At 34.6% G+C, this 27936-nt stretch overlaps 2 protein-coding genes across 6 annotated transcripts in view; one reads left to right on the top strand and one right to left on the bottom strand.

The window, feature by feature from the left end:
* Positions 1 to 53: 53 nt before the first annotated feature.
* On the bottom strand, positions 54 to 27923 carry LOC101744685 (RNA helicase Mov10l1). 5 transcript variants are annotated; one of them, XM_012689512.4, is made up of 20 exons: positions 27708 to 27923; positions 27327 to 27436; positions 25442 to 25544; positions 24613 to 24775; positions 23074 to 23201; positions 19048 to 19151; positions 17913 to 18029; positions 17726 to 17822; positions 17105 to 17207; positions 15055 to 15157; positions 12938 to 13102; positions 12164 to 12311; positions 11154 to 11302; positions 8728 to 8862; positions 8225 to 8415; positions 7194 to 7348; positions 5808 to 5926; positions 4318 to 4429; positions 3595 to 3771; positions 54 to 3214 (listed from the first exon to the last, which is right to left on the bottom strand). In XM_012689512.4, exons 2-20 carry the CDS (start codon positions 27425 to 27427, stop codon positions 2990 to 2992), a joined length of 2595 nt encoding a protein of 864 aa, XP_012544966.1. In that variant the 5' UTR covers positions 27428 to 27436; positions 27708 to 27923; the 3' UTR covers positions 54 to 2989. The 5 variants fall into 5 exon arrangements, with proteins under 5 accessions (XP_012544966.1, XP_012544970.1, XP_012544981.1 ...); XM_012689516.4 differs by having other exon boundaries at positions 27704 to 27905; XM_012689527.4 differs by having other exon boundaries at positions 27712 to 27905.
* The window catches only part of LOC101744968 (uncharacterized), a 38197-nt gene continuing 30260 nt past the window's right edge, over positions 20000 to 27936 (top strand). Inside the window, exon 1 of the mRNA XM_062676191.1 lies at positions 20000 to 20128. The gene's annotated coding sequence lies outside the window, so the exon portion shown is untranslated. The remainder of the gene's footprint in view (positions 20129 to 27936) is intronic.

The following is a 27936-nucleotide window of genomic DNA, read 5'->3' as shown; positions in this document are numbered from 1 at the left end:
AACTACTACGAAGGAAGATGAATGTGGCCGGGTATGAAAATAAACAAAAAATAATTGGCTACGATTTATTGAATACAATTTAAAAATTGAATAATAATGTCAATGCACTCGAAAAATAATTAAAATGTAACATTCTAAAATAGTATGAGCTTCTTTCGGCATTTAATTGAAACATGACAAATTTTATCGAAGTCAAAAGAAATCTGATACATAAAAAAAAATGCCGATGTATTGAAATTGTAAAACATTTCGATAATAATGTCGATATTGAAATATCAATTTTATTGAAACTTATAACAAGTTCTCCCCTGGAAAAATTACCCACAAATGCAAGAAATACTCAGCATGTTAACTATTTTCTTCAAAATACAATGCTTTTCGAAAATAAAAGATAGCTTATGGGGGTTACTTTTGATCGGGGATTTTTTATACATTTGTTACTACAAACAGTATAAACTTTAAAAAGAAACTTAAAAATCTACTACATCTTTGGAATGTAGATAAAACTTAACTATAACATCGAATAAACTTTTTTAAATGGTTTCTAAACCAATTACAAGGAACAACATTTCGTAATATAAAAAAATAAGATTAAAATTAACACATTGTCACATCAATCGGGTAATGGACAACGGAAATATACGATTAACAAACTTAGGATTGTAACTTCTAACAAATGCTAGACGTTACAACGATTTATATTGATGTTATCAGGAATGTTTGGCATCACATGTGCTAAGCACATTAGGGAATATCTTTACATTTAATACCACAATATAATTACCATATATAATACTGTTTCAAAGACTTAATATACTTTAAATAGACAGAGATAATTGATTAATAGGTACATATATATGAGACCATTCAACTTACAGAGTTACTCTAACACAGATTAATATTTTAATTTACTACGATAATCTAATTTGGATAATATTTCTATCAAAATCAAGTAGGTAAAAATAAAGTTTTTATCAAAAGGCAGATAGTTAATACAATTTTGAGATCTTTGTTTCTAAAAAATATATTTTATCAAAGCACCGCTTGCTCAGATATGTTAAAATGAGCACCTAAAATAAATAAAAAATAGTTTGTTACTCTCTGTTAACAGAGAATACTGTTTAATACTATAATGTCTTCGAATATTTGATGCTTCTAATACTGATAAATTAAATTTTACTGTTTATACGTAAGTCACTTCAGAAATATTAACCTAAAAACGAAATAAGGTGAGAGAGAGAGAGAGATGACAAACAGTAGTTTTTTTTTATAACAATTTTATAATTAGACTTAAAGAACAAACACAATTAACAGTTCTCATCAATTTCTGCACATAATAAACCAATAGTTTTTAATTATCAAGTATAATTTAACAATTTAGAAGATATAGGTAGGTATAGCCCAGGCAAAGATTAGTCCACAGATTGAACACTTAATATTTAAGGGCTCGTCGGAATGTGGACGCCAACGTAGAAAAAGCCGCAGTTTTTCAGAGTGAGCCTGAATGCGCATTTTATTTTTGGTAATTAAAAAGTAATGGTATGCGCATGAGTTGACTTACATTTTGGTATACAGCATGGCAACATTTTTCATAAAATAAATTTTTTAACGACATTGCAAGTTTCTCAAACTCTTATAAATGTAGCGAATGGTTTGAAACGATCTATCACACAATTTAACATTCTAATATCGAAATCTAACACGAAATCACAAACACAGTTATTTAATGATTATTGAAATTCTAATTCTATAAATTTGATTATTAATATTATTTGATTGATTTTATTATTATATCTCGATAAAAGAATTAAAACATTTCCATCGATAATTATAATTAGTAATAAAAGCTGTCATGTATTTAAAACTTAAATAGTAGATAGGCGGATTGCTCCACAGCGGCCCTCTCTTAACCAGGATTTTTAACTTTGGTTCCAGTATATTTTGTAAATAGTAACTATTAGTGTTTCTAGCCTTCAAATATTTAAACTTAGTCTAATTTTAACTTTGGGATTCGATTAACATAATAATATGACTATTGGCTCGCTTGTGGTTTGAGATAATTACAAAATAATTTGAACACATCATTTGAACATAATCTCTCGACAATACCGTATCACGTTTTGAGACATCACGATTACTTTAAAATCGATTCTTCCAATTAATTCGGCATCACATTTCTATAATTACCGATTTCTAAACCCTTATATTGTCACCATTAGCCTTCTTCGAATATTTTCCATCCTTACAATTCTATAATAATATAATTAAAATTTAAAATAAAGCAATTGCCGGTCTTATATAGCGGTGGGTCGTCAGTTAAAAGAAAATGAGGTAGTAAGGATTATATTAAAAAGCCTCAGTTGATACAGAGAGACACAGTAGGAGTGTTTCTGAAAATTTATGGAAATTAATCGATCAATTAAAATATCGTGCTGCTTGTTGAAGTCTAACGCTTCACAAGAAAAGTGTATACACAGCTCGGGCATTCATTATACTGAACAGGCATTACAGCCGCCATTTAAATAGTTAAACCACCGATCTAACTTACGGATTCATTTATTTTGGGTTATCTTGGAGTTATTGGTAATATTGGGCTCACGTAACCGAGAATTTAACGTTACGTCATGAGTGCGTGAACAAAGGAGGACACTATAAAGTCGACTGTCTCTCTCTAGGGCCTGATGTGCGTAACTTGTCGATGGCGAACTCTAAGAGGGATTGCTGTCTAACATTAATACTAATAAACGAGCTAAAACTCACAAACTAATGAGCGTATTGAGATTCATCAGATACAATATTTTTCTACTAATTGGAACATATTTTATTTATTAGTAGTTATATAATTAAGAACGTCGTACAAACGCTACGAAAAAATATATAATATATATATATAAAAATGTATAAAAAAAATGATTAACGTTATCGTCAAATAAAAAAAATAAAAATGTTGTGCCTTTTAAAAAAAAAAGATGTTTTGTAAAACATCCGTCTATTCTTGTTTTGAAACCTCAATGTGTCTGAAAAGCGGCAGGATCTCATCGACCTTTCGGTCCAGTTCGTCGGTTTCAATGTTGTCACTGTCAAAACCAAAATAGGTGCCAAGTTCGCGGCACATCTGCATGTAGAGTTGCCACTTCTTGTCCTTCCGGAGACACAAGGGGTTGCCAATAATGATAAGTTTGGCTTTCGCACGTGTCAGCGCCACATTGAAACGCTGCGGAGTGCAAATACAGTTGAGTCAGGAACGCTTCCGCTTAATAACATTACAATGCTATAAACTTAGATCGATGTACTAAAAGCGATGCAAGTAAAATACAAATGGTACTGGTGGTAGGACCACTTGTGAGTCTACGCGGATAGGTACCACCGCCCTGCCCATTTCTGCCGTGAAGCAGTAATGCGTTTCGGTTTGAAGGGTGAGGCAGCCGTTGTAACTATACTGAGACTTTAGAGCTTGTATCTCAAGGTGGGTGGCGCGTCTACGTTGTAGATGTCTATGGGCTCCAGTAACCACTTAACACCAGGTGGGCTGTGAGCTCGTCCACCCATCTAAGCAATAAAAAAAAACAAATGTCAAAGTTCAATAAGCTTTACCTTATCATCAACCAGGAAGCCGAGCTGGAACTTGGCGTCGTGCGCGAGGAGGTCGTTGTTGGCTCGAACCGTGGACACGACGATGACGCGCTTTTCCTTCCCTTGGAACGACTCGACTGTGCCGACTTCAATTTTTTCGTAATTATTGCTCGAGAGCCATTTCTTGATGTGATAGGCCTGAGAGAAAATGTTTGATCTATACTAATGTATAAATCTACAGTGGTTTTTACGGATGTTCTATTATAACTACTAAACCATTCATCCGATTGATTTGAAACTTGGTATCCATGTAGAAAATACATGTACTTAATGGATAGGCTAATATTTATATGAGTATTGGACTCCCTACACCAGTTGCGGGGGGCGTTAATGATGAGAATCTTCGTGGGGGTGAGAAATAATAATGTTAATTTTAAATGCCCAGCGAAACGGACGGGTACATCTAGTGTATTATAAAGTTGGTTACTGGAGTTCCGTCACACAAGGGGCCCGACTCGCAGTTGTTTACTGCTCCGTAAATTAACGTAAAAGTACGAAGCAATTTGCATTATTTATTTAGAGACAATAACACGAACCAGTGCGACTTAATAGGATTAATGTTATTAAGTTATCTGATTCTTTGCATTTTCATTGATAATCTCGTAACAATGAATGCTGTTTTCTATCTTAATAATCTGACAATAAACATTATAAATACGTTATATTTTAAGACATCAAACATACTTGTCGGATGTACGGAGTGATGACGCCGATATCTTCCAGTTGGATTCTATGATCGTTCACGAGAAACGTTATGTACATCTGGACGATTTCTAACTCAGAGTTATTGTAGAAGCTGAAACAAAAAAAAAATGAAGTATCCGATACAGCCATTACATATAAACTTAAACTTTATTACATATGTTTGGTTTTGTTAGAGATTTGGTCTAAAAACGTCTATTTATATAATGTTTTGAATCAAATAAATAATTAAAACATTTTAATCGTGATGCTACGATGATTAAGTGGTACCTTTATTTTTTGCAGATAAGAAATATCAGCGCAAAGCAGGTTTTTTCTTTTTTTATTACTTAGATGGGTAAACGAGCTCACGGCCCACCTGGTGCCAAGTGGTTACCAGAGCCCATAAATCTTAGTTTTACGGTACAACGGCTGCGCCAGTCTTCAAACCGAAACACATACCTAGCTATTGGCACGGCAGATATAGGCAGGGTGGTTGTACGTACCCGACGCGAGCTCACAAGTCGCCCTGCCACCACTAATTATGCAAGTTACAATGTTTCGTCACCATCCGTAAACGGCCGTCTGGTGTAGTGGCAAGTGACATGGTTACTACACAAGGGGGTCGCGGGTTCAAATCCCGCCAAGGGAAGATATTTGTATGATAAATATAAAATGTCTTTTCCAGGGTTATGGATGTATATTATGTATACGTATGTGCATAATAAAGATCTTATATTTATTTCCGTTATCTGGTACCTGTAACACAAGTTCTTTACGAACTTAGCACGGGACCAGTTAACGTGACGTGATCGTTAGTGTAAATATTTATTATTATTTATTTATTATTTATTATTATCCGCCTTTCTGTTACGAGAGCGAGACGACTGTTATACAATACAAGCCCACTGAGTTTCTCGCCGGATCTTCTCAGTGGGTCGCGTTTCCGATTCGGTGGTAGATTCTGAGAAGTACGGCTCTTGCCAGGGCCAGTGTTAGCAACACTTCCGGTTTGAGTCCCGTGAGCTCACCTACACGTTAGGTTGAAGCTGAAATAGCCTCTCAAGGCTAATAAGCAGCTTAGTTAGAAAAAAAAAAACAATACAACTGTGCATTCGAGCTAGTGTCTCTGGCGATGGCATACATATCGACCCTTGAAAGGCAAACTGATAGGCAATAACCATATTCGATGCAAAAAATATATATTTCTAGTTCTATTAAAATCATTTCAATCATACAACTAGATTCGTTAAAATAGATTTTTTTTCAGGTATTTCAACTTTAAATTAGTCTACTGTAAAGTTCATGCATTGTCGCTTAGTCATGTTTGCCTTTGAAGTGTCGATATGTATGGTGTTTACAGTCCTCTGAAACCACGAAACGAGACACCGAGCGCCCAACTACTACTTTTTTTATTTAGTTTTTTTAATATTTTATCCTGGACCACGACAAGTAACGATATCAGCAGTGTCTAACATCATAAGTCAACTAACCTCGGTGACATGCCAACTTTCTGTTCCTTAGACAGGACCCCGTGGAACATAATAGCGCGACTGGATGGTTTCTCGCCGGATAAATCGGTCTTGCTTATCGGATCTTCACTAGCATGAGCCTGCAGAGAGACGGTATTGTTTTAAGTTGCATATTGCATCGCTCGTGGACCTCAATGTTAGGGGCAGACCCACACCGCTGCCTGTGGCTGAATACTCCCCGTTTCGTTTGCTGAAGGACATGTTCTAGTTCATTCCAAAGCCGGTAATTGGCAAATGAGATCTCTGAAAAGGCATTGTGGATGAACGTAGTGGTTTTAAATGGTATACATAGAACGGAGATGCGTCGAGGAATATTCTTGAGGAATTGCCTCACTTTACAGCATTTTCATAAATTAATTTTACCAGTCTGGAGACATCCGTTTTTCGTGTTGATATTATTTAGAAACAGCTTATTTCGGGTCAAGATATAATGAAATTTATTCATATTTTAGCTGTCGTTTACCTGATATTAAGTTTGATCATAAATTGTCGGGGAGACCAAAGCTGCGAATTGTATAGCTTTTTTAAGTTTTGTTCATTTAATATTTAATGGCGTCTATATAGGTGGATTTCCTCGGTCATTTGAGACGGGAGGTCTGTTGTATCGCAATAACGGTTATCCTAGTCTCGAACGAGAAATTATGATTTCTTAGTTGTTTACTGTTTGTTGCGGCAAAAGTAGGCCGAGCGTAGCATTAAGTTGTAAGGTTGATTTAGTTCGATAAAGGCTCCCCTTAAACCTCGTTCGAATGCCAAAGCTATGTACATTAATACGGGTTTACAGAGTGCATATACCATTTAGATTGCAATGCAGATTAGATCTAGGCACTACTTGTACGATTTAGCTGATATGAGGCCTATAAAATCAAAGGCAGCTAAATCCAAGTTTGTCAAATATTCAGGTAAACTACAAAAATCAGCCCTAAACCCGTCATTACGGATCCTCCCGATCCATCGAAGTACTGCTCTTGCTAGGGCCAGTGTTAGCAACACGCTGAAATAACTTTGTTCGGATAGCTACGATATTCTTTATTTTAAAGCAGATTTATAAAGAATGAGAATATTCCTAATAATCTGAATTTTAAATGATAAAACTTCGTTTATTAGTACTCAGTACTGAGTAAAAATAAAATTGTTGAACTGAATTTGTTAGAGATTTAGCCGCATTTGTTATAACATAAAAACACTAAAGGGTGTCCAACTAACTAAAAAAGATAGCGCCATTGTTAATCCATTTTACGACATTATGGCGTTTAGCTGCCTTTGATTTTATAGGCCTCATATGTACTGTAATGATTATAATTTGTTATGTGCAAATTAAAAAAAAAAACGTATCTATAAACTCACTCTGAGCTGTCCCTTGTAGAACAACTCGTTAGGGATGTGCAGTATGTCCGGATCAGATCTGAAGTTATTGCGCAGCAGCATTATATAGTTGCAGTCGTTCTTCACGTCGTTGTACTGAGGAAACGTTTTCATCAAACGTTCCATGAGCGATAGACCTGCAATAAAACGTTTTATTATACGTTTAAAAGAGGCAGTTGAACATTCATCACAATCTGCGAGAATAACTTGAACTTGGCGAACGTTTTTGTTCTAAATGACGTCACAACTCGTGACGTTGCGTTCAGTCGATTCCTGTAATGTTTTCTTGTCGATATTTTGAGTCATGATGGTTGTTTGATATTATGAATGTGTACCTTCTTTTATTCTGTTTCGTTCGGATGTAAGATTTTTTAATTTTTTTTTATTGCTTAGATGATGTACGAGCTCACAGCCCACCTGCTGTTAAGCGGTTACTGGAGCTCAGACATTTACAACGTAAATGCGCAACCCACCTTGAGATATAAGTTCTAAGATCTCAAGTATACCCAGAACCGTTTTTGTGTAAAAATAAGGCAGTATCGAAAGTAAAACTTTAAAAAGATCGGTAGTAAGTCGAAGTCAATGACCGCATCCTCCAACTAGCTTTAATTTCGATTGCGGCTTCACTTAGTAAGAACTTCCCGGTGAATAATGTTTATATTTCCATTGCCGCTTCTTTTTCAGGGACAGTATTATATCTTGTATTGTTACATTTGGTTGCTAGCAGAAAATTGTTTTATTTATTTATTAATTTAGTCAACTGCGCGCTCTTCAAACTGAAACGCACGATTGCTTCGTAGCCGACATAAGCAAAACAATGGTACCTCCCCGTGCGATTTTATTCCTAACTTCTCTCAACGAGAAATAAGAATATATCTATCTATCTATAGCAATTTTCAAATATTGAAAGCTTTTAAAGAAATTTTCTTTGTAATAGTTCGACCGTTTTGCCACCATACACAAGCTTAAATACTTACAGGTGACAGTTATTCAACAGCGTATACAATACATACCGAGGCCAATTTCTTTGGCCTTTTGTGAAATGATGACAGGTCCCAGTTGCAGGGGATCCCCGGCCAGTACCAGGGAACCAGCGGTAGACAACAGCCCGCAGATCGGGATGAGACTGGCAGGCTCGGAAGCCTGGGCCGCTTCGTCGATGAACAGATGCGTTATGTGGCACGTGCTATTCTTACTAAAACTTCTGTTTTCAAAAGTAAATTATTTTTTATTAGCTTCAGACGTATGTATGTTAGTATGTAACGGAATCTTTGAACATGATTTTGACACCCTTCGTAACGTCGGATTAACTCGAAATTTGGTATACTTATTAAGGACCGATGACAATTCAATATTAAAAATTGAGTAAATTGAAATTCTACTAAAAAATTGAAAATAATTTTTAGTACATTTGAATTAAAAATAGTGTAAGAAAAAATTATTTTATTGTAAACAAAAACATCCTTCGCTTCGTCTTTTCCTACAACCTAATTATTAAATTTGTTTTCGTACGTACCCGCTGAATTTGGCGGCGTGCGATAACGTTGTAATGACGATCGCGTATTTCTGGAAAACTGTGAAACTCACAGACCAAAAGTCTTTGGTACTTGTACCGTTCGAAAAGGCATGTAAGCATTCTGGTAGTGTTGCCCTAAAACAATTCGAAACTGTTTAATCACAAATAAGCGTACCATGACAGTTGTATAATAATGAACAAAATACTAGCAACACTGTCATAATATGCGACACGTTACCCAGCGATATTAACTTATATAAAGTTTACAAGTTTTATTGATGCATTTAAATATTCGAATTCTTCAAAAATTGTTTTGGTTTGAATTGTTTTCATAAAGGCGTAAAATATATGTAAAGAAAGTCTTGTTTCTTTCTTTAATTTGAGTTATGTCACGCATGCGCGTGTTGTAAAGTCAAAAAGGCAGTCTTGACCACTGAAGTAGGAAACCTATGGAAATGAAACGTCAACCAAAAATTCGTGCCACTGTGACGTCATCTGACCACAAAACATGGCGGTTTTAGTACTGTACAAAAGATTTCAATGTTATCAGGTTTTATCGATAAACGTTCTTGGCTCATTTTATTTTAAATATTGTTGAGTATTATTTATTTGTAGAATTTATACTTTAATGGGAAGTAAGTAGGTATATTGTTATGTGCAAATATGATATGATTTAAATGGGTGAAATCTAAGACAAGTTCGTCCTTCGAATTTGCCAAGTAAACGATATGATGATTTTTAAAAGTTGCTACACTGATTTTATAAAGTTTTCGTTTGTCGCAAAACATAAAGGTATGGCGTAGTACAGTGCCATCTGCCCATTTCTAGCATGCTAAATGTTATCGTATTTTGAGTACGTGTTTTTCTTAGACTATTACAATCTATTTTAATTGTTTTGCTGACTCTAAAGTCCGTAACACACTACCGCAGCGCACCCCAAGGAAGGTGCGCCGCACCATTTGAATCACTTTCACTTGAGAGTGATTCAAATTTTAAACTTATCAAGGGACCTCGTAAAAAAAAAACACCTACAGAACATTTATTCATTATTAAAAACGTCATTCCTTGTGACTTCCTCTCTAAAATCACTTAATTATTAAATATTTAACGAATTTACAATAGTGTTTTACTCACTGCGGAATAAAACTATTTTATTTAAATAGTTCCGAATAGATTTTGCCAGTAGCCTTTTTCCCGAAATATCTAAACAGAATGTCTAAATATGTTTTGATGACATATTTTAAAGAGGTATTTATGATTAGTGTCATGATCAATAGATTCCGACCGAAAAATTGTGTCCGATTTTTCGGATGAGGGCTCCATAATGAATTTAAATTTATATAGATAATAGTTTTGGGGCATCGAATTTCTTGAGATCCTATAAAATACGTTTTAATTATTATTTTTGTATGTTCTAAGCATGATAAATTATGAAATTTATATAAGCAATCATATTAAATCGATATCAAAGTCAATAATTAATGTACAACCCAAAACAGACGGCCGAACTGACGTGACAATGACATTTGGTGCGCTCAACATGACGGATTTTCGGCCTCATTAGACGGAGACGGAGATATTTACGTATATTCATGTTTCATTTTATGTACGCACTGAAACACTGTTATATTGTTTTCCTGCGAGTTAAAGTGCTGAGTAAGAACGAGATAGATATATGTTTATGTGTGTGCCTTCAAAATGGGTGCTATTTATATAAGCAATTGTACGTATAGAACAATATGTCGTGTCCCTACTATATAGGTCTATGGTCTTGACAGAGAAACAATATGACTATTAAGATTATAGATTTCGTAAAATTTTAATAAAATTCTTTTTTATATAGATAACTACAAGATTATAAAATAAACTTTAAATGTTGTTTCTTTGTTCTTTCAGGTTAGTGTTATAGTATAATAGTGTAATATGGTACGTAAGATAACTTGATTAAAACTAATAAAATAGATTTTTGTTCTTTCAGAGCAACACATTGAAGTTTCTTTTATAACAATACAACATTACCTATATATGAAGCTTATTAATCTTATATCTTATCTTATTCTTATATATATATAATAATGAATTGCTGTTCGTTAGTCTCGCTAAAACTCGAGAACGGCTCGACCGATTTGGCTGATTTTGGTCTTGAATTATTTGTGGAAGTCCAGAGAAGGTTTAAAAAGTAGATAAATATGAAAATGCTCGGAATTAAATAAAAATAACAATTTTGTTTTTCCTTTGACGTGTCCCCCTTCGAACAGATTCCTTTTGTTTGTTTTAAGTTTATTTTATACAAAAGTTTAGATCTTTTATATATCGATTGAGGCAATACGAAGTCTGCCGGGTCAGTTAGTCCTATATATATTTAAAAAAATATTTACACATTTACTTGCAGAGTTGTGTTGATACAATACAATATTGGCGCTTACCATGTTCGATAAAAGGAGCTCGCTCTTAAAAGAAACTTTTCGGAAGGAAACTTTTTGGCGTACTTTATAAGCATCGTGGCCACGTTATCCGCCGCCATGTTGGAGTCGGTGCAGACAAGTATTCGATTTTTAGAGTTCCGCACCACAAGCTGAAAGATACAATTGTTATTTGTTGCTGTAGATGAGTAGATGTGCTTACAACTCACCGGGTGTCATGTGGTTACCGGAGATCATTGACATCACAAGATTAACGACCACATATTACAGGTCGACAAAATGTATGTATGTCTGGGTGTATACTATCTGAAGGAGCAGGCTGCTTCCATGGTGTTTTAAAATGATGACGTCACCGTTGATGACACCATTCTCTTCATCACTACCATTGCCTTCCACAGTGACAGTAATTAAGACTCACTTTTACAATGAACTAGTTGTCCCGCAGTAGTAAAAATTCGACTATAATTAATTGAAATTATAAGTTTGAACATTATTATGGTTCTATTGTCAAAGACTATTATACTTCTATAATCACAGATTTCACCAAGACTACACAATAGACAAATAATATTAAAGATAAACAATATTAACCTATTTTCAATTTGACCACAGACTTTAAGCATTAACTAAAGTTTGACAATTAAGAAAGAGTATAAATACATATGTGTGTATGTCAAATACATGGCAGTGTGTGTAATGGTTTCTTTATTGATTTAATGTATCTTTAATGCATTATTTTTAAAAAATATTAGCTTTGTGCACTCCTTCTCTATATTCTTTATAAATGTGGGAAATTTCCGTATACTCCTCCGTCCGCGCAATTTTTTTAAAAAGGGGTACAAAGTTCACGGATTAATATATAGATTCCATCTATGTGTTACATTTCTTTTTTTTCCCCTACCTATGCTGATGCCTTGAGAGGCTATTTCAGCTTCACCCTAAGATGTAGGTGAGCTCACGCTAGCAACCGCACGCAACCGGAAGTGTTATTATTATTATTAGTATGGGCTCGCCTGCAGGATGGCTTCGACGATGGTGACGGTCTTGCCGGTGCCGGGCGGCCCGTGCACGAGGTAGGGCGCGCGCCCGCTGCTGCCCGACACGATGTGCTCCACGGCTGAGCGCTGCTCCAAGTTGTCTCGGATGTTCACGTTAAAAAATCTGACGATTAAACACTTCTTAAGAAACATTTTTTTTATTGCTTATATGGGTAGACGAGCTCACAGCCCACCTGGTGTTAAGTGGTTACTGGAGCCCGTAGACATCTACAATGTAAATGCGCCACCCACCTTGAGATATAAGTTCTAAGGTCTCAGTATAGTTATAACGGCCACCCCACCCTTCAAACCGAAACGCATTACTGCTTCACGGTAGAAATAGACAGGGTGGTGGTACCTACCCGTGGGGACTCGCAGGAGGTTCTACCACCAGTATACTCGTACAATACTCAAATAACGCTACCGGCCATTCTCCGGTGAATCTCTTAGTCCTGTTTAACATCACCCATGGAAAAGATAGCTGCTATTCTAGCCCGACACAATCCAACCAAAAAATTGGGGAGTTAATGACTCGTATATATTCACATATCATTTTGGTCACACTGATATCTGCTATTTGCAAATTAGAAGACTTATAACACTTTCATCTAAATTCGTTCTCAAAATTAATCTATTTACGCAAAGGCAGAGACATTGGCAACAAGAAAATTGGGAAAGATGAAATAATTCACACTTTACGGGTTCAGGACGGACGTAAGATAAAAAGAAAGATAAAAAGAACTGACTCACTCCGTTATTGGTTCTACTTTCTTCTTATTTGTATAGTGCGTAGGGAACAATCTGGGCATCTGTTGTTCGGCGAAGTGTACCGCCTGGTGCATCCGTTCCAAGGTCACGCGGGACATCGTGAACCGTATGTCGTACTTCTTAGTTTTAGAGTAGTTCTTAAAAAAGCTGCAAATGTTTTATGTATATAATCTATAGTTATTATCTATACTAATATTATAAAGAGGAAAGATTTGTTTGTTTGTTTGTTTCGAATAGGCTCCGAAACTACTGGACCGATTTGAAAAAGTCTTTTTCCATTAGAAGCCGACATTGTCCCTGATGAACATAGTCTACTTTTTTGAATTTTTTTGGAGTTTACTCCTTAAGAATCGATTTACATATATAGGCCCGGGGTATGAAAATTATGGGGACCAAAATCGTACTAGCATGTCACACGAAATGCGTTATGCGCCTGATTGGCTCCTGATCACGCATCATATCATCACCTGATTGCGTGATGCGTGCGCGCGCCAATCAGGAGCCAACGCGCGGCCGCGTTATCGCAGGTGACGCCGGGCTGCTGCGCTGGCAGTCCGCCACAAAGCCTCGTACTGATCGCGCGTTTCTCTCATTATTCGATATTAACCTACAAACACTTTGAACTTGCGGAGATATTGTTTTAAATTTTATAATTTATTTTATTTGTTCAATGATGTTGATATTGTTCCTGGAATAAATACACCGCAAGGTGATGTAAATAGTGAATAAAATCAATCTTGCTCAACATTCTATTATATTAAATTATTATTGTTTATATTTTTTCATGGCTTCCTTATGTATGTCAAAAAATTTATTGTATAATTAATAGAATAAAAATCTACCGTGCATAATCTAAGTATCATCAAAAATGCATTCATTTATACCCGTATTCCCTTATCTATTTATTTATTTTATAATCGTTCTTGAGGAGTAAACTCCAGTCGTGCGTCGGAGCGGACACACACACTTTTTTTTGTTTGTTTCATGTGTGTTTTAATGTTTCCGAAGCGAAGCGAGGGCGGGTCGCTAGTAATATAATAAAGAGGAAAGATTTGTTTGTTTGTATTGAATAGGCTCCGAAACTACGGAACCGATTTGAAAAATTCTTTCATTGTTTGGAAGCTACACTATTCCCGAGTGACATAGGCTATAATTTTCTTTGAAAAATTTTTTAGGGATCCTTACTAAAACTCCACTCCAATAACCCAAGGTGTAAAAAAGTTACCTAAAATATTCTTTACATCGCGTGCCCTGCGAAAATTATTGATGATAGAATAAAATAATGTACTACGACTTTGTAGAACACATTATCTATATATTAATACTTGAAGCAAAAACTTTGTATCCCTTTTTACGAAAATAGCGCGGACGGAGGAGTATGAAATTTTCCACACTCATAGAGAATATAGAGAAGAAGTGCACAATGCTAATATTTTTTTTAAATAATGCATAAAAGATACATTAAACCAATAAAGAAAACATTACACACACTACATGCCATGTATTTGACGCACACACGCATGCATACTATTTATTGTCAAACTTTTGTTCTTGACGTCTGTTGTCAAATTGAGAATAGTTAAATATTGTTGTTGATATTTTTTATAGTGTAGTCTTGGCGAAATTTGTGATTATAGAAGTATACAATACAATCATAATAGTGTACAAGCTTACAATTCCAATTAATTATAGTCGAATTTCGACTACTGCGGGACCTCTAGTTATTTACAAAAACGTCATCGTATCGTTGAAATTTTTGTTATAGACCCGAGCGGAGCCCGAGCGGGTCTCTAGTTATATATTATATATAATACAAAGACCTCACGGCCCAACTGTTAAGTGGTTACCTGAACCCATAGACACAGACATGAGTTCTATGTCTCAGTTTTACTGTTATGGGGTGCCTAGGAATTTTTTTTTTAAAAAGAAAATTTTCGATTGCCACTGATTTGATTAAAATAAAAGTTTTAAAATAGGTTATGTTTATGCATTTTTATGATAGTCCAAGTGTGGCGGGGCCGGGTTCCAGTTAAATCTATTATAGTTTTGTAGTAATGTAAGAAATAAAAATCACGTTGTCACGTTGTGTTGTTACTTACGTTGAATGCATGCCTTGTATAGTGACGTCATTCTCGGTTATTAGAGTGACGTTCGCTTCGAACATTATCTTCTCATTTTGCGGTTTAACGAACAAATAATCACCTGGAACAGTGCTCTTGTGGATAAATATTTTGTTCTACGAAATCAGCCTCCTGCTAATAAACATATTGGAAGTCCATACGGTAGGTCACCAACTTTACTATTCCTACCGGGAAGCATTTGCGCATTCCGATTTCAATGGTTGAGTAGGTTTATTACAATACTAGGGAATTCCACCTCATGTCGTATTAGGTACTGAATGCATATTATAGTATTTATTAAATTTCTTCATAGAGATGTTTAATACGTGCAAAAAAAAAATATTGAAATTCGTAATAAAACCATTGATAATCTATACTATTATATAAATCTACAGTGGTTTTTCCGGATGTTCCCTTATAAGTACTGAACCGTGCATCCGATTGGCTTGAAACTTGTAGAAAATACATGTACTTAATGGATAGGCTAATATTTATATGAGTGTTGGACTCCCTACACCAGTTGCGGGGGCGTTAATGATAAAAATCTTTGTGAGGGTGAGAAATAATAATGTTAATTTTAAATGCCCAGCGACGCAAACGGTTACAGTTAGTTATCATAAATTAAAATTAGATGTGTTATACGTCACTTAATTTGATTTCAGACCACAAATTTGTTTAGGAAATTTGACATGACATGACAAAAAAATGCACATAACCAGACATTGGTCTGACAACGCTGACTTGTGAAAATCTGGAAATTCAGAAGAGAAGAACACGGCTCTTCCAAAAATTCTAGTGAAAGTCGGTAATTTCCATTTTCACCAATTCCATTTCATTCCAAGCACTTCGCCGTTTTAATTATTTACAGTTCATGAATAATAAATAACGAAGGAAACTGTCCATGTTGGCCATTATTAATAGCAGTGTAAGTATGAATTAAATTGGCAGCGTCGGACGGAATAGATAAACTAGGTTGATAAAGTAATTTGATTAATGTAGTAATTAACTGTGCAAATGATAATATGAAGTGAAATGAAATGAAGTTGATTAATATTGTGAAGAACGGCATGAAATGAAATGAGATGAGATGATATGGGATGAAAAATAATCTCAGTAAAATGGTGGTCATTTATTGAGACTTTCTGAGTGGACTTTTTGTAGGATCCCGAGAAGTTACGTCCAGCGGCTTTGTTTCATTTTGCCACATTTGTGCACTTTCATACATACTAAACAATTAATAAACCACCGTTATTACACATTTAAACCTGAAGAAACACTAAATAGACAATATAAAACAAGTCACACAATTTCACTCCTCGCGCTCCCGACAAAAAGCCCAATTAATTGATTTGTTTCTTGTGGTTGGATGTTGGATATTTGACTTTTTTGATATTTTTAATGTGCGAGTAGGTTGCCGCCGCCTATAAAAGGCATTAGGCGAAATTGTTCGCAGGCTTTACTTCACACCCTTGACTTGTGGAGTAAACTGGTGAATGCGTGACGAGAGTGTTACGAAAAGTGTGATCGGGCGAGGCGAACGAAAGTTCAGAGGGAGGTATTAGTTAGGGCATATAGAAGGAGAGAGTGAGAGAGTGTTATGTTTCGTACACTACTGTAGGGGCAAGAGAGAGAGAGGTGCGAGCACAGGTTTTCTTTATCTCTTTCTCTCATAGCCGTACATTTGGTATATCTAAGACACAGTGCAGGTCTATTGTCCATGTCTATAGGAGCAACAGATATCTACTCAAAAATATTCAGTAATCAATGAATAATAAATTTCAATATTAATAGATAATTAATATATGCACATGTATGTATATGCTATACATATATATGAAGCTGATAGTTAAAAGTTTTACTTCAGTCGTATTGTCTAAAGCACACTTGTTTTTTAAAGATTGTTCACCTAAGACCCCCTTTGGGGATGTTAATTTTTAACAATATTACATTATTTCTTTGTCCTAAACATATTTATTAATAATAAACCCTTCCATACAGCATACAGCTTGTGATAAACTTGATCACTTACCAACCAACAACGACGGTCTTTTCTCCGCTAAGCCGGGCACGACCAACGTGTACGACGATGGAATGCTACCGAGCTTTAGATTCACGCCTGTCATGTTGTAATTCTGAAAGCAATTTTCTAATTATTGACAACGGCTTTTGCTTTGCAACTCAACGATCAGTGTGTGCTTAGTGCGAGTTTTTAACGTTCTCGATAGCGTAAAAGTTAACTCAAATTAGTATGGGAGTTGGAACGTTTGCCTACGTTTGCCGCTAGGGGCGCTGTCCGAACTGCATACAAACTTGAGTTAACTTTTACGCTATCGAGAAAGTTAGAAAACTCGTACTAAAAACACAGGCTTCAGGTGGAGTACGGCGCCCACTTGTGGCCTGATGCATCCGAACATAGATCGCCAGATTCGGCATTTTTCACTCTCCGTCTAGTGGGATGCATACTCATATGCTGACATTAAAATACAACCAGTGTCGCCTCTGAATTTGAGACACAAGTTCGAAGTCTCAATTGAGTTTTCTATGTGAAAGATAATAAATACTAAGCCTATGCGACTACGTATTCAAAAGTAATACATGATAATGATAAAACAAAATACGACATTTTTATTTTTCGGTACCTAATAAATACCTTTAGATTATTCTTGAGGACAGTTTCTTCGTACCAGAGCAGATGATGAAAAAACTGAACATAGTTCATTTTGGTGATGCCAGTACTGAAAATTTTCCTAAAAATATAATTAATTTAGACCAGTTGTTCAGTCGGAATTAAAAACGTATAGACATATAAAAACGTGCAAAAATATCACAAAATCGACCTTAAATCTGCCACCAGCTTTGCTTTTTCTTGAGTGAGATTAGAGGGGCACTTTAACGCGGAACTGTAAATAGGCTTGTAATTCTTTGGCACTGTGAATATACCCTCTTCTCTTGTCCTGAAATTCAATACAGTTTTAATATCTCGATTCAAGTCATTTCATCTCGAGTACATTTCATTAGTCTTTAAGATACTTTACTTAGCTACGTGTATCATTTTTATTGTTACATTTTCAAATAATTTTAATTACTTTTAAAATTGGTAGTAATACACTGTATTGAGTCCGCACCCGCATTCTGCTGCGAAAGTCGTTTGATCAAGTTTGAAGAACGAGACGACCGTCATACAATACAATTAAAATTCGACGTTCATGCCTTAAGGTGGGTGACGGAATTGATGCTATAATACTATGGGTTACGGTAGCTAATTAAGGCGACATGAAAAGTCAGCTACTCTGACAAGAATAGACGTTCACCAACGAAGAGTAATAATTTATTTTCCTTTTAATTCTCTGACAACACAAAGGATGTTCGATTTTTAAAGGACTTTTTGGCGGGAACGCGAGGAGTGAAGTTGTGTGATTTGTTTTATTTTGTCTATTTAGTGTTTCTTCAGGTTTAAATGTGTAATAACGGTGGTTTATTAACTGTTTAATATCTGTGAAAGTGCACAAATGTGGGAAAATGAAACAAAGCCGCTGGACGTAACTTCTCGGGATCCTCCAAAAAGTCCACTGAAAAAATCTTAGTAAATGACCACCATTTTACTGAGATTATATTTCATCCCATATCATCTCATTTCATTTCATTCCAGTTGATTAATATCTCAAATTAATCATCTTCATTTCATTTCACTCCATATCATTTTTCATAAAAATATGAATATAAATTAAAATAAGACATGACTTAAAGGTCTTAGTTACAAGGTCATAAAATCACTTATAAAAAAAATCGATTTTTAAATTACTTGATTAACTTCAACAATAGCGAGTGGTGTATGCTGCGTTGAATGCGAACGTCTTACGTTTTATTTGATAAGTTTTTAATTAGTTCTCTTCTTTATTGTCTATAACACCAAAACCAGCGAACCAACGTCAATCCATGCATCCACAAGCAGCAAGGACGTTTCATACTTACCCCTCACGGACGCATCTGTATGTCTTTTCTGCCACAATACTTTGAAGTACAAAAGGACTGTACATTTTGTCGTGAAGCTTTTTCTGTTTTTCAACGTAAACGACCTGAAATCACACTGTATAAATATAATACATATATAAAAAAAAACTTGCTTGTTAATACGAAGATATTTTTATTTCAATAATTGGTTTGGTTTATACGATAAATGGTTGAAAGAACGTTCGACTTCATAAGAATTGCTAAGAAACTCGTGAGTTTATTAGCTTAAAGAATTTATTAGGAGCAATATATGGAGATTATTGAGTTCAAACAATTGCGAGCACTTGTGCGTGCTTTGCATCCTTTGTTTTGAGATATAATATAACACATTATAAAGTTCTTAAGTAACAACGTAACTTTAACAAAATTTTGTTTTAACATTAAGTATTTCGTCGGCCGTAAGTATGCGTTTCTAAAATCATAGAATTCCAAATAAATATATTGATAATGAAAAAACGAATAAACAAAACAAAAAAAAGTTGATTACAGTACCCATTTAAATGTTTTGTCTCTTCTATTTAAGTTCTATTAATAATAAACAGATAAAATTGACCCTAAAATTGCCAATAAAAACACGTGTTTATTGCTTTGAAATTTTAAGGCCCAGCACACCATACAGACTATTGATTTAAGGGGTTTCTTACCACGATTTTCACATGTAATGATGAATAATTAAAATTATTTTAAACAATAGTGTGTAATAACCGCGAAAATACGATTCGTGTCCAAATCCACGTTTCGATATAGATTTTATGACATTAATAAATACACTTCGGTATCGATGTTAGCGCTTTTAGTGGAAGTTTGGCACTTCCTCTGAGTGCGAAGCCACGATACGGCGGCTCAATGGATACATTGTTTATATTATGGCATCCGTTTACCGTTAATGTTATTTGAACGGTTACTTTGTATTTCAGAAACCCTGACAAGACCCCAAATGTCGTTATTAATTCATAATTATTAGTCAAGCCACGAACGAAGCTTAACTCTCTTTTAAGGGAATTAAATTATTTCTCACTGTTGTGTAAAAAAAACTTTGGAGGTGAGTTTTAATGATTCTTGATTTTAATCAAGAATCATTTTTTATTTATTTTTGTCGTTAAACCATATTTTGGTCAATGCTAAATGTTCTATTAACATAACAACTTACTTGTGATCGACTGTTACGTGACGACGCAACAGCTAGAACTTTAATATATGTATATTATTGTATATACACAGTAATTTAAATTTTATACGAACTTATAGGTTGAAAAAAATTGGAAAAAAACATAAACATGATTTATTACATTTAACAAAAATGTTAATAGAGCATTCTAGGGGATTCCCCTGCAATAGCCACTTTGTATAATAACCGGCAAACTTCTTGAGCATTTGTTGACGTAGTGGGGGTAAGTTTGCGCATGGTACACTCACGTGCAAAAACATTACTTACTCTGCGTCATAATGCTATTAAATTATTAAAATCAACATATGTATTTATTTATATATTTATTAGAACATCAACAAAACATATAGGTTAGTAATTGTTATAATTTAATGTTGGGGTAAAATAGATATTCCTTCTATTAAGTCAAAACTAGAGCTGTTGCCAGGTCTTGGTTCAGTTAAAGCGAAGCTGGTATTTGTAATTGTTTTTTTCGTTATCATAATCTTGACCATCATCATCATCACTGTTTTCATCACCCGAGTCGCCATCATCGTGATGAGTCGACATAGGGCTCATCGGCGTAGTTTACAACTCGGTCGATTCGGTCTTCTTTATTGTCTATAATTAATTATTTTTTGAAGATATTCGATTCGTAGTAATCGAATTTTACTTTTTTCATTTACCAGCTTCCGATTATTTTCTGTTCTTTTTTTCCATCTGAAGCCTAGCTCTTTCATAATTCGTCGTAAGCTTCATTCCGAGCCATTAAAATTTATATCTTCTTTAAATTTTTCGAAGCCTTTCTACGGTACGGAGTTTCGCTGCTTGTTAGTAGTTATTATGATTACATCTTTTTATTACAGATTGAACGAAACTATCCATTCCGGTAACTTTCTTCTTCCCTGATCTTTTCTTACCCGGAGTCCGAAACACGGCGAGCAAGCCAGAGCCTTTAGCTTCGTTAATAATGCACCTAACAGTACTCACTGATGTTTTTGTTGCTTCCGAAGTCTGTTTTAATTTTTCCATATCATTCTTCCCCTGTTTTATAATGAAGCAATATACGTCGTACACAAATTTTCTACCCTTTCTTTTAAGTACTACACCAGTTTGTCACGGCATAGTGTATGTTTTATAAAAAATCAACAAACACTCAACAAATAGCAATGGCAACAAAGTCCACAAGCAATTATAACAAATAACATAACGATTAATAACGATAGACTTTCCACTGTACGCAAGCGTACTTTTGGGAGCAAGCGGAATGAGGGCGCGGTGCGGGACGCAAGGTTCGACTGATCTACCAATAACGCGCTCGATACGATTTCCTCTGCCGTCGCGCCTCACCCTCACCACCAAAGTGATCTAAAATTCGGTTCTGCGCAGTCAAGGTCATTTGCTCAAGAAGTTTGCCGATTACTATACAGAGTATTAAACCAGTATAAACAGACTCCATTAAAAAAACTACACTTCGTCATGTTATGATAGCATTGGATGTTCTTTTAATTTTGAGGTAAATTCAAGGTTTAGTTTTAGGTGCTCTACGTAAGTCAGTAAATATTATATTTATTTGGAAATATTTCCGTGATGCATAGCGGGTCATAAGGTTGTATTTGTTTTTATGTTTGAGTGAGCCTTATTTTAATTCTTTAAGAGATCTTCACCATGTACAAAAACTAGACACATTACTATTTTTTTTTTTTAAACAATCACGCCACGTTAACTGGTCCCGTGATAAGTTCGTAAAGAAGTTCTGTTACAAGTATCAGATAACGGATATAAATGTAAGATTTTTATTATACACATACATATATTTAATATACATCCATAACCTTGGAAAAGACATTTATATTTATCATACAAATATCTCCCCTTGGCGGGATTCGAACCCGCGACCCCCTTGTGTAGTGACCATGTCACTTACCACTACACCAGACGGCCGTTAAAAATATTTAAATATATATAAATATTTAAAAATACCCTTTAATTTTGACTCTTAAACACCTGACGAATTCAAGGTCAATAGCTTAAATAAAATAGAGCAGACAGGCTTTTCAAAGACATGAATTAGGTAAGGAGCATACTCTGTTTATTAAAAAGTGTCCATTAAAAATTAAATGATAACGGTGGCACCACCGTAGCAAGTCGTGTTATTTAAGAGATAGCCCTAAAAGTTGTAACCGCTACATACCTTTAATACCACTACGAACTATAGTATTATTTTATTGGGTTTTTGAGTTGTAATTTACTGCTTAAAGCTGAAAATTTTTTCAACTTGTCCCCCATATGACAATCCTCCTTACCGTACTGATATGAGGATTTATGTTTATGGACTAATATAGTGTTTGATACTTTTTGAACTGTATGCATACATTTGAATGTACTGAAATTTGTATAATTTAAAGAATTTAGATGTTTATGGGTTGTAGTAATCACTTTTCACCTGGCGCCTCTGTCACCCAAATACAATTAAAAAAAAACGCAATTAATTAATAAATAATAAATAAATATTTACTAACAATCACGCAAGATTAACTGGTCCCGTGCTAATTTCGTAAAGAACTTCTATTACATGTACCACATAACGGAAATAAATGTAAGATTTTATATTTATCTAACAAATATCTTCCCTTAGCGGGATTCGAACCCGCGACCCCCTTGTGTAGTGACTGTGTCACTTACCACTACACCAGACGGCCGTATTTATAGTACATTTTACCTCCAGTAATTTCCCTAACTTAGAACAGCTAAGAAATCTAACTTAAGCATGGGACGGCACATAATTAAAGGATTTTGGTACAAAAAAGGAACAGATATATTGTTAAAAAAATACTAACCATGTCCCTAACGATAACAATGTTTTCATTTGTACTGTTCATAATAAAACAGAATACTATTGGCATCACATATTCTCCAACGCTCGCTGATCTGAACATCACTGTAATTTTCTTGTTGAGCTTCGATTCTGAAAGAGTCAAAGAGATCAATTTTAAAATGTGTTTTTTTTTATTGCTTAGATGGTTGGACGATCTCACAGCCCACCGGGTGTTAAGTGGTTACTGGAGCCCATAGACATCTACAACGCAAATGCGCCACCAGTTCTAAGGTCTCAAGTATAGTTACAAATTAGCATTGTATCTATTTGGTTATAGTTATTGAAATTCACAAATATTATTTCCTCCCGATACAATAACGGTGCTTTTTAGGTACCTCAAGCACCGGTCATCGTGTTCGTCGAACCCGTCGCTTGCGACGAAGGACTCGACGAGTAAATTAACCCTCAGACACAGACCACTGAGTTTCTCGCCGGATCTTGTCAGTGGGTCGCGTTTCCGATCCGTGCTGCGAAGCACGACACTTGCTAGGGTTCGTGTTAGCAACGTCGTCAGATTTGAGCCCCGTGAGCTCACCTACTAGTTAAGGTTACGCTGAAATAGCCTCTCAAGGCTCTCAGCTTAGGTAGGTTAAAAAAAAATGTATTAAATTATTTTTTATTTAGGTAATTTACATTTAGATTATAATTTTGAAATTATAATTTGCAATAGGTAAAAGATAATAAGTAAAAGTTGTAAAGTACTTTGACTCAGAAGGTATGTACAAAAATTTAATCTGCATTATGGAAAGGTGCTCTCTTGTTTACATAATCAGTAACACTGGGCGTAGCTACACTATAATGTTCATGAAAATTGTTCGATTCTATTGTGATTTCAGAATATTTATGAATAATATAATTTAAGCTGTAATTTATGCATAAGGTATAACATACCTAAAGATAATATATTTCTTTGCTAAATTAATTTAACAATTATTTATGTATTTAGAACAGGTTTACAATACTTCAAATACAGACATCATCACTTAGCTCACTCTTTCCTAGAAATTTGAATTATTTGTCGACATAGACAATTTATAGGCCATTCGTCAGTTCTTTGAACTTACTCATATATCACACCAGTGAATATCACCTTTCACTGTAACCATAACAATATGGCGTAGTAAATATGCACTCATTATTAGTACTGAATTTTAGTACCCCAGAATCATCATATCGACGCTTGAAAGGAAAACGTGATTAAGCGACAATAGCTGCTTTGTACATAAATGATAGGCAATAACCATATTCGATGCGCAAAATAAATATATTTCTAGGTCTATTAAAATCATTTCAATCCTACAACTTATTTACTATTAGCTAGATTCTATTACAGCTAGATTCGTTAAAATAAATTTTGTTTTCAGGTATTTCAAATTTAAATTAGTCTACTGTAAAGTTCACGCATTGTCGCTTAGTCACGTTTGCCTTTCAAGCGTCGATATGGACTGCCGATAACTGGAGTTTCAACCAAGTGCTGAATATGAGAATGATGCGAACTTACTGGGCTTGATGATGTGTGGTGGAGAGCCTGCATCAATTCCGTGATCATTGATAGTAAAGTTTAATTTGGAATGCATTATTTGAGCACAATTGATTGAAAATTTGTCCTTCTTGGTGTCATTTAAGATTGTGAAAGTGAACTCTACTTGTTCATTTGGCTTAACCTGTAAAATAAGAAAGAAACAATGTTGGTCACATAACATTTTATTGTAAATTCTGTTAGTTATTTAATTTGTAAATCGATTTAAAAATCACTGTTAAGTCTCATTAGTCTGAATTCTCACTTAATATTTGGAGTAGGTATGTTGATGTTGAAGTTAGCATGGTATGGACATGTGATGCGTAGAGAGAAGATGCATGTGACTAGGAGATTTATGGAAATGGTAGTGCAAGGTAGAGGAAAAAGAGGTCGACCAAAGAAGACATGGATGGAGTGTGTGAATGACGATATGAGAGAGAAAGGAGTGAGTGTTGAGATGACGGCTGATAGAAGAGAATGGAATAAAAAAAGTAGCTGTGCCGACCCCACCTAGTGGGATAAGGTGGAGAAAAAGATGATGTTGATGCTGAAGTTCTAATGCTATATGTGTATATATAACTGCATATATGCATATGTATATTTCTATAAACATATCTGTTTAGTTTAATTTAATTAGATTTGTACCTACAGTACATTGACTTTACATAATTGATAATTTATATCTTAAATTAATTCTAGGTAATCATAGATTGTTTTGTTTCTGATTTCGGTGTTAATGATATTTGTGATGGAACTAAGTGATGCATACACAGATACAACTTAGTTATATAGTAACCAAAAGAATACTCACAGAAACATTTATTTTTGACTCATAACACTGAGAATGTGTGGAGCTTGAAGATCTAACATCACATGATACAATGATACCCTTCTTATTTCCAACATTCTGTTTTCTGAATAAAATTTTCAATAAGATTAGTTTACATTTTTAGAATACTTTATCTTTATCAATGCTAGCACCTGATATGTTTTTAAATAACTTTTATAAAAATTTTTTTATCCCTGACTAGAGAAGATTTTTAGATACTTATTTAAATATCTGTCCTGTGCTAGATAATACAAATAGGATATTATTGTGAGTGGACAGGCGATACAAATGGTTATAAGTAGCAATTTAAATGCAGAGTTAATTATTGCACACATCACACAGCTGATAGGCATACCAACAAGCAAACTGGTGTACAAAAAATTTATAAGTTTTTCACAATTCAGAAGAACAGTAATAATTTTTTTATTATAAATTGAAGTAATATGTAACTGTATATAAAGGCCTCACTGTAGAACATCTGATTCAAAACTCAAATTTAACACTGAACATTTTGAAAGTTACTGTGAATTGCAGATTAAGTATATGTATATATTTTAATACAATATTCTCATTTTCGTACTTTCAAGGTTTGATACTCTACCTCATCAGTCTCTATAATCATTAATAATATGATTGCTGCCAACAAAGTTAAACTCTTTACATCCTAAAATATAAATGTGAATTATTCGACAGTCCAGTTCTGGAATCATAAGGTACCAGGTTTATATCTGAAACCTAGCCTGTTTGACCTAAGAATTAATAACAAAATGTACAAATTATTCTGGACTGTCTAAAAGTATAGATACCAATATGATGCATGTGCGTATTTGCTAGACTACGTTTTGGTTAGAAATGTGCTGTATTCAACTGCTCTTAAGCTGCTGCACTCAAGAAGTCTGGAGTAAAATATTTTTTCAAAAAAGAGAGGATCTCTTTCTCTATCTCTACATATTGAGGCGTAATGTCAGCAGAGCTATACAGGCCAAGGTAGATGAAGTTTTCAAGAAATTTCCCTTAACCTAAATTGGAGGCAATATTTTATGTTTTCAGTTGTGATTAGCTTATTCAAAAAGTAGTTGTAAATGTAGAGTTCTTCTTATAGAAAAGTGCATATTCAATGAACAGTATTGATTATCAAAGTTACTGATAAAGATAAACATATGGATATGGAATCATATTACATTTTCATGATGTCTATATTGCCATTTAATTGTTTAAATATAATATTGCAAGCATTTGAAACCTTGGTGTTTGTTATAACACTTTGGTAATATCTGTATTTTTAGCTGTGTTTCATGTCTAATGCTCTGAGTAATTGAAATGCATAATCCTATGATTTCGTTACAAACATAACACCACTTTGCACCTGACATACTTACCACCAGAATCTATATCATTATAATGTTTACCCTGCACTATCAAGCTCTAGTATTACCTCTAAGAAACAATTGTGACGAGTCCTTCATATTGTTCCCTAAGTGCTAAGAGATCCGGTCCGGTGGTAGATTCGGCGATGCACTGCCCTTGTTAGGGTCAGTGTTAGCAAGACTCCTAGTTTGAGCCCCGTGAGCTCACCTACACGTCAAGGAGAAGCTGAAATAGCCTTTCAAGGCTATCAGTATAGGTAGGGGAAAAAAGCTAAGAGATGCCATACAAATAAGATTAGAAAGAGTCAGCAGCTCTATATACCTCTGGCATTTCTTATATCTATAGGTGATGGAAAGCATTTACTACCTGGTGAATTATTGAGATGTTTGCCTTCAAAATCAAAATTTTTTTTAGAAACCATTCTTTGCATTTTTCAAATTTGGAAAAAAAACTGGCCATTCTCATTTTTCAATTGATTTTCCACATATTTTATACTTACTTGTATACAGAGTAATCAAACAAAGTCTTATTTTTCATATGTCTCTCAGTAGTGTGATGATCAGAAGGTACATTGCTTTCAGAACACAACTGGCAATTCATGTTTGCTTCCTGGAATAAACGATAACTGTTTCAGCTATGCCTTTTTTATTCTCGAGAAGAATAAAATAACAATTAGAAGTTTGAAGATTTATAAGTATTTAATTATTTGGCAAGAAACGAACTTGTTGATCGTGTTGATTTTACCCATGGGATAACCCAAACAAACGCTATGTGCACCTAGACTTTATACTATATTGTGTATTCTATTCAGTATTGCGTTGTCTTTAGGTCTTTCTCTGTCGATAATTTTATTGACAGTATGTATTAAGTACATACCTACCTACTATTTGTTTGGTTTTTATAGAAAAGGTGAACAGTCTCCGAGCGCCAGATCCAGCAGTGCTGTCTTCTAATATAATCTATAAAGTACTTTCGGAGTATCTAATTACCCTACTTGCTTTATGTACTAGAGCTGTAATGTGCATAGTGCATAGTATGATTTGTTTTTATTGATAATCTCAAAGATAATAAACAACACAAGCACACGTTATTTTTGTGTTTGATTCGTC

Source organism: Bombyx mori, chromosome 25 (assembly GCF_030269925.1).
Source record: "Bombyx mori chromosome 25, ASM3026992v2".
Classification (NCBI taxonomy): Eukaryota; Metazoa; Arthropoda; class Insecta; order Lepidoptera; family Bombycidae; genus Bombyx; species Bombyx mori.
Note: the sequence above shows the minus strand (reverse complement) of the source record. Positions and strands in the feature narration are given on the sequence as shown.

Bases quoted from the DNA above. Each gene is read 5' to 3' on its own strand.
- LOC101744685 (XM_012689512.4), bottom strand. From the start codon at position 27,427: ATGAATTGCCAGTTGTGTTCTGAAAGCAATGTACCTTCTGATCATCAC. The intron at 19,152-23,073 runs GTTAGTATTTTT...GTGTGATTTCAG, and splicing joins TTGTTATCGTTAGGGACATG to GTCGTTTACGTTGAAAAACA. The intron at 7,349-8,224 runs GTATGTATTGTA...GTTTTATTGCAG, and splicing joins GGCCAAAGAAATTGGCCTCG to GTCTATCGCTCATGGAACGT.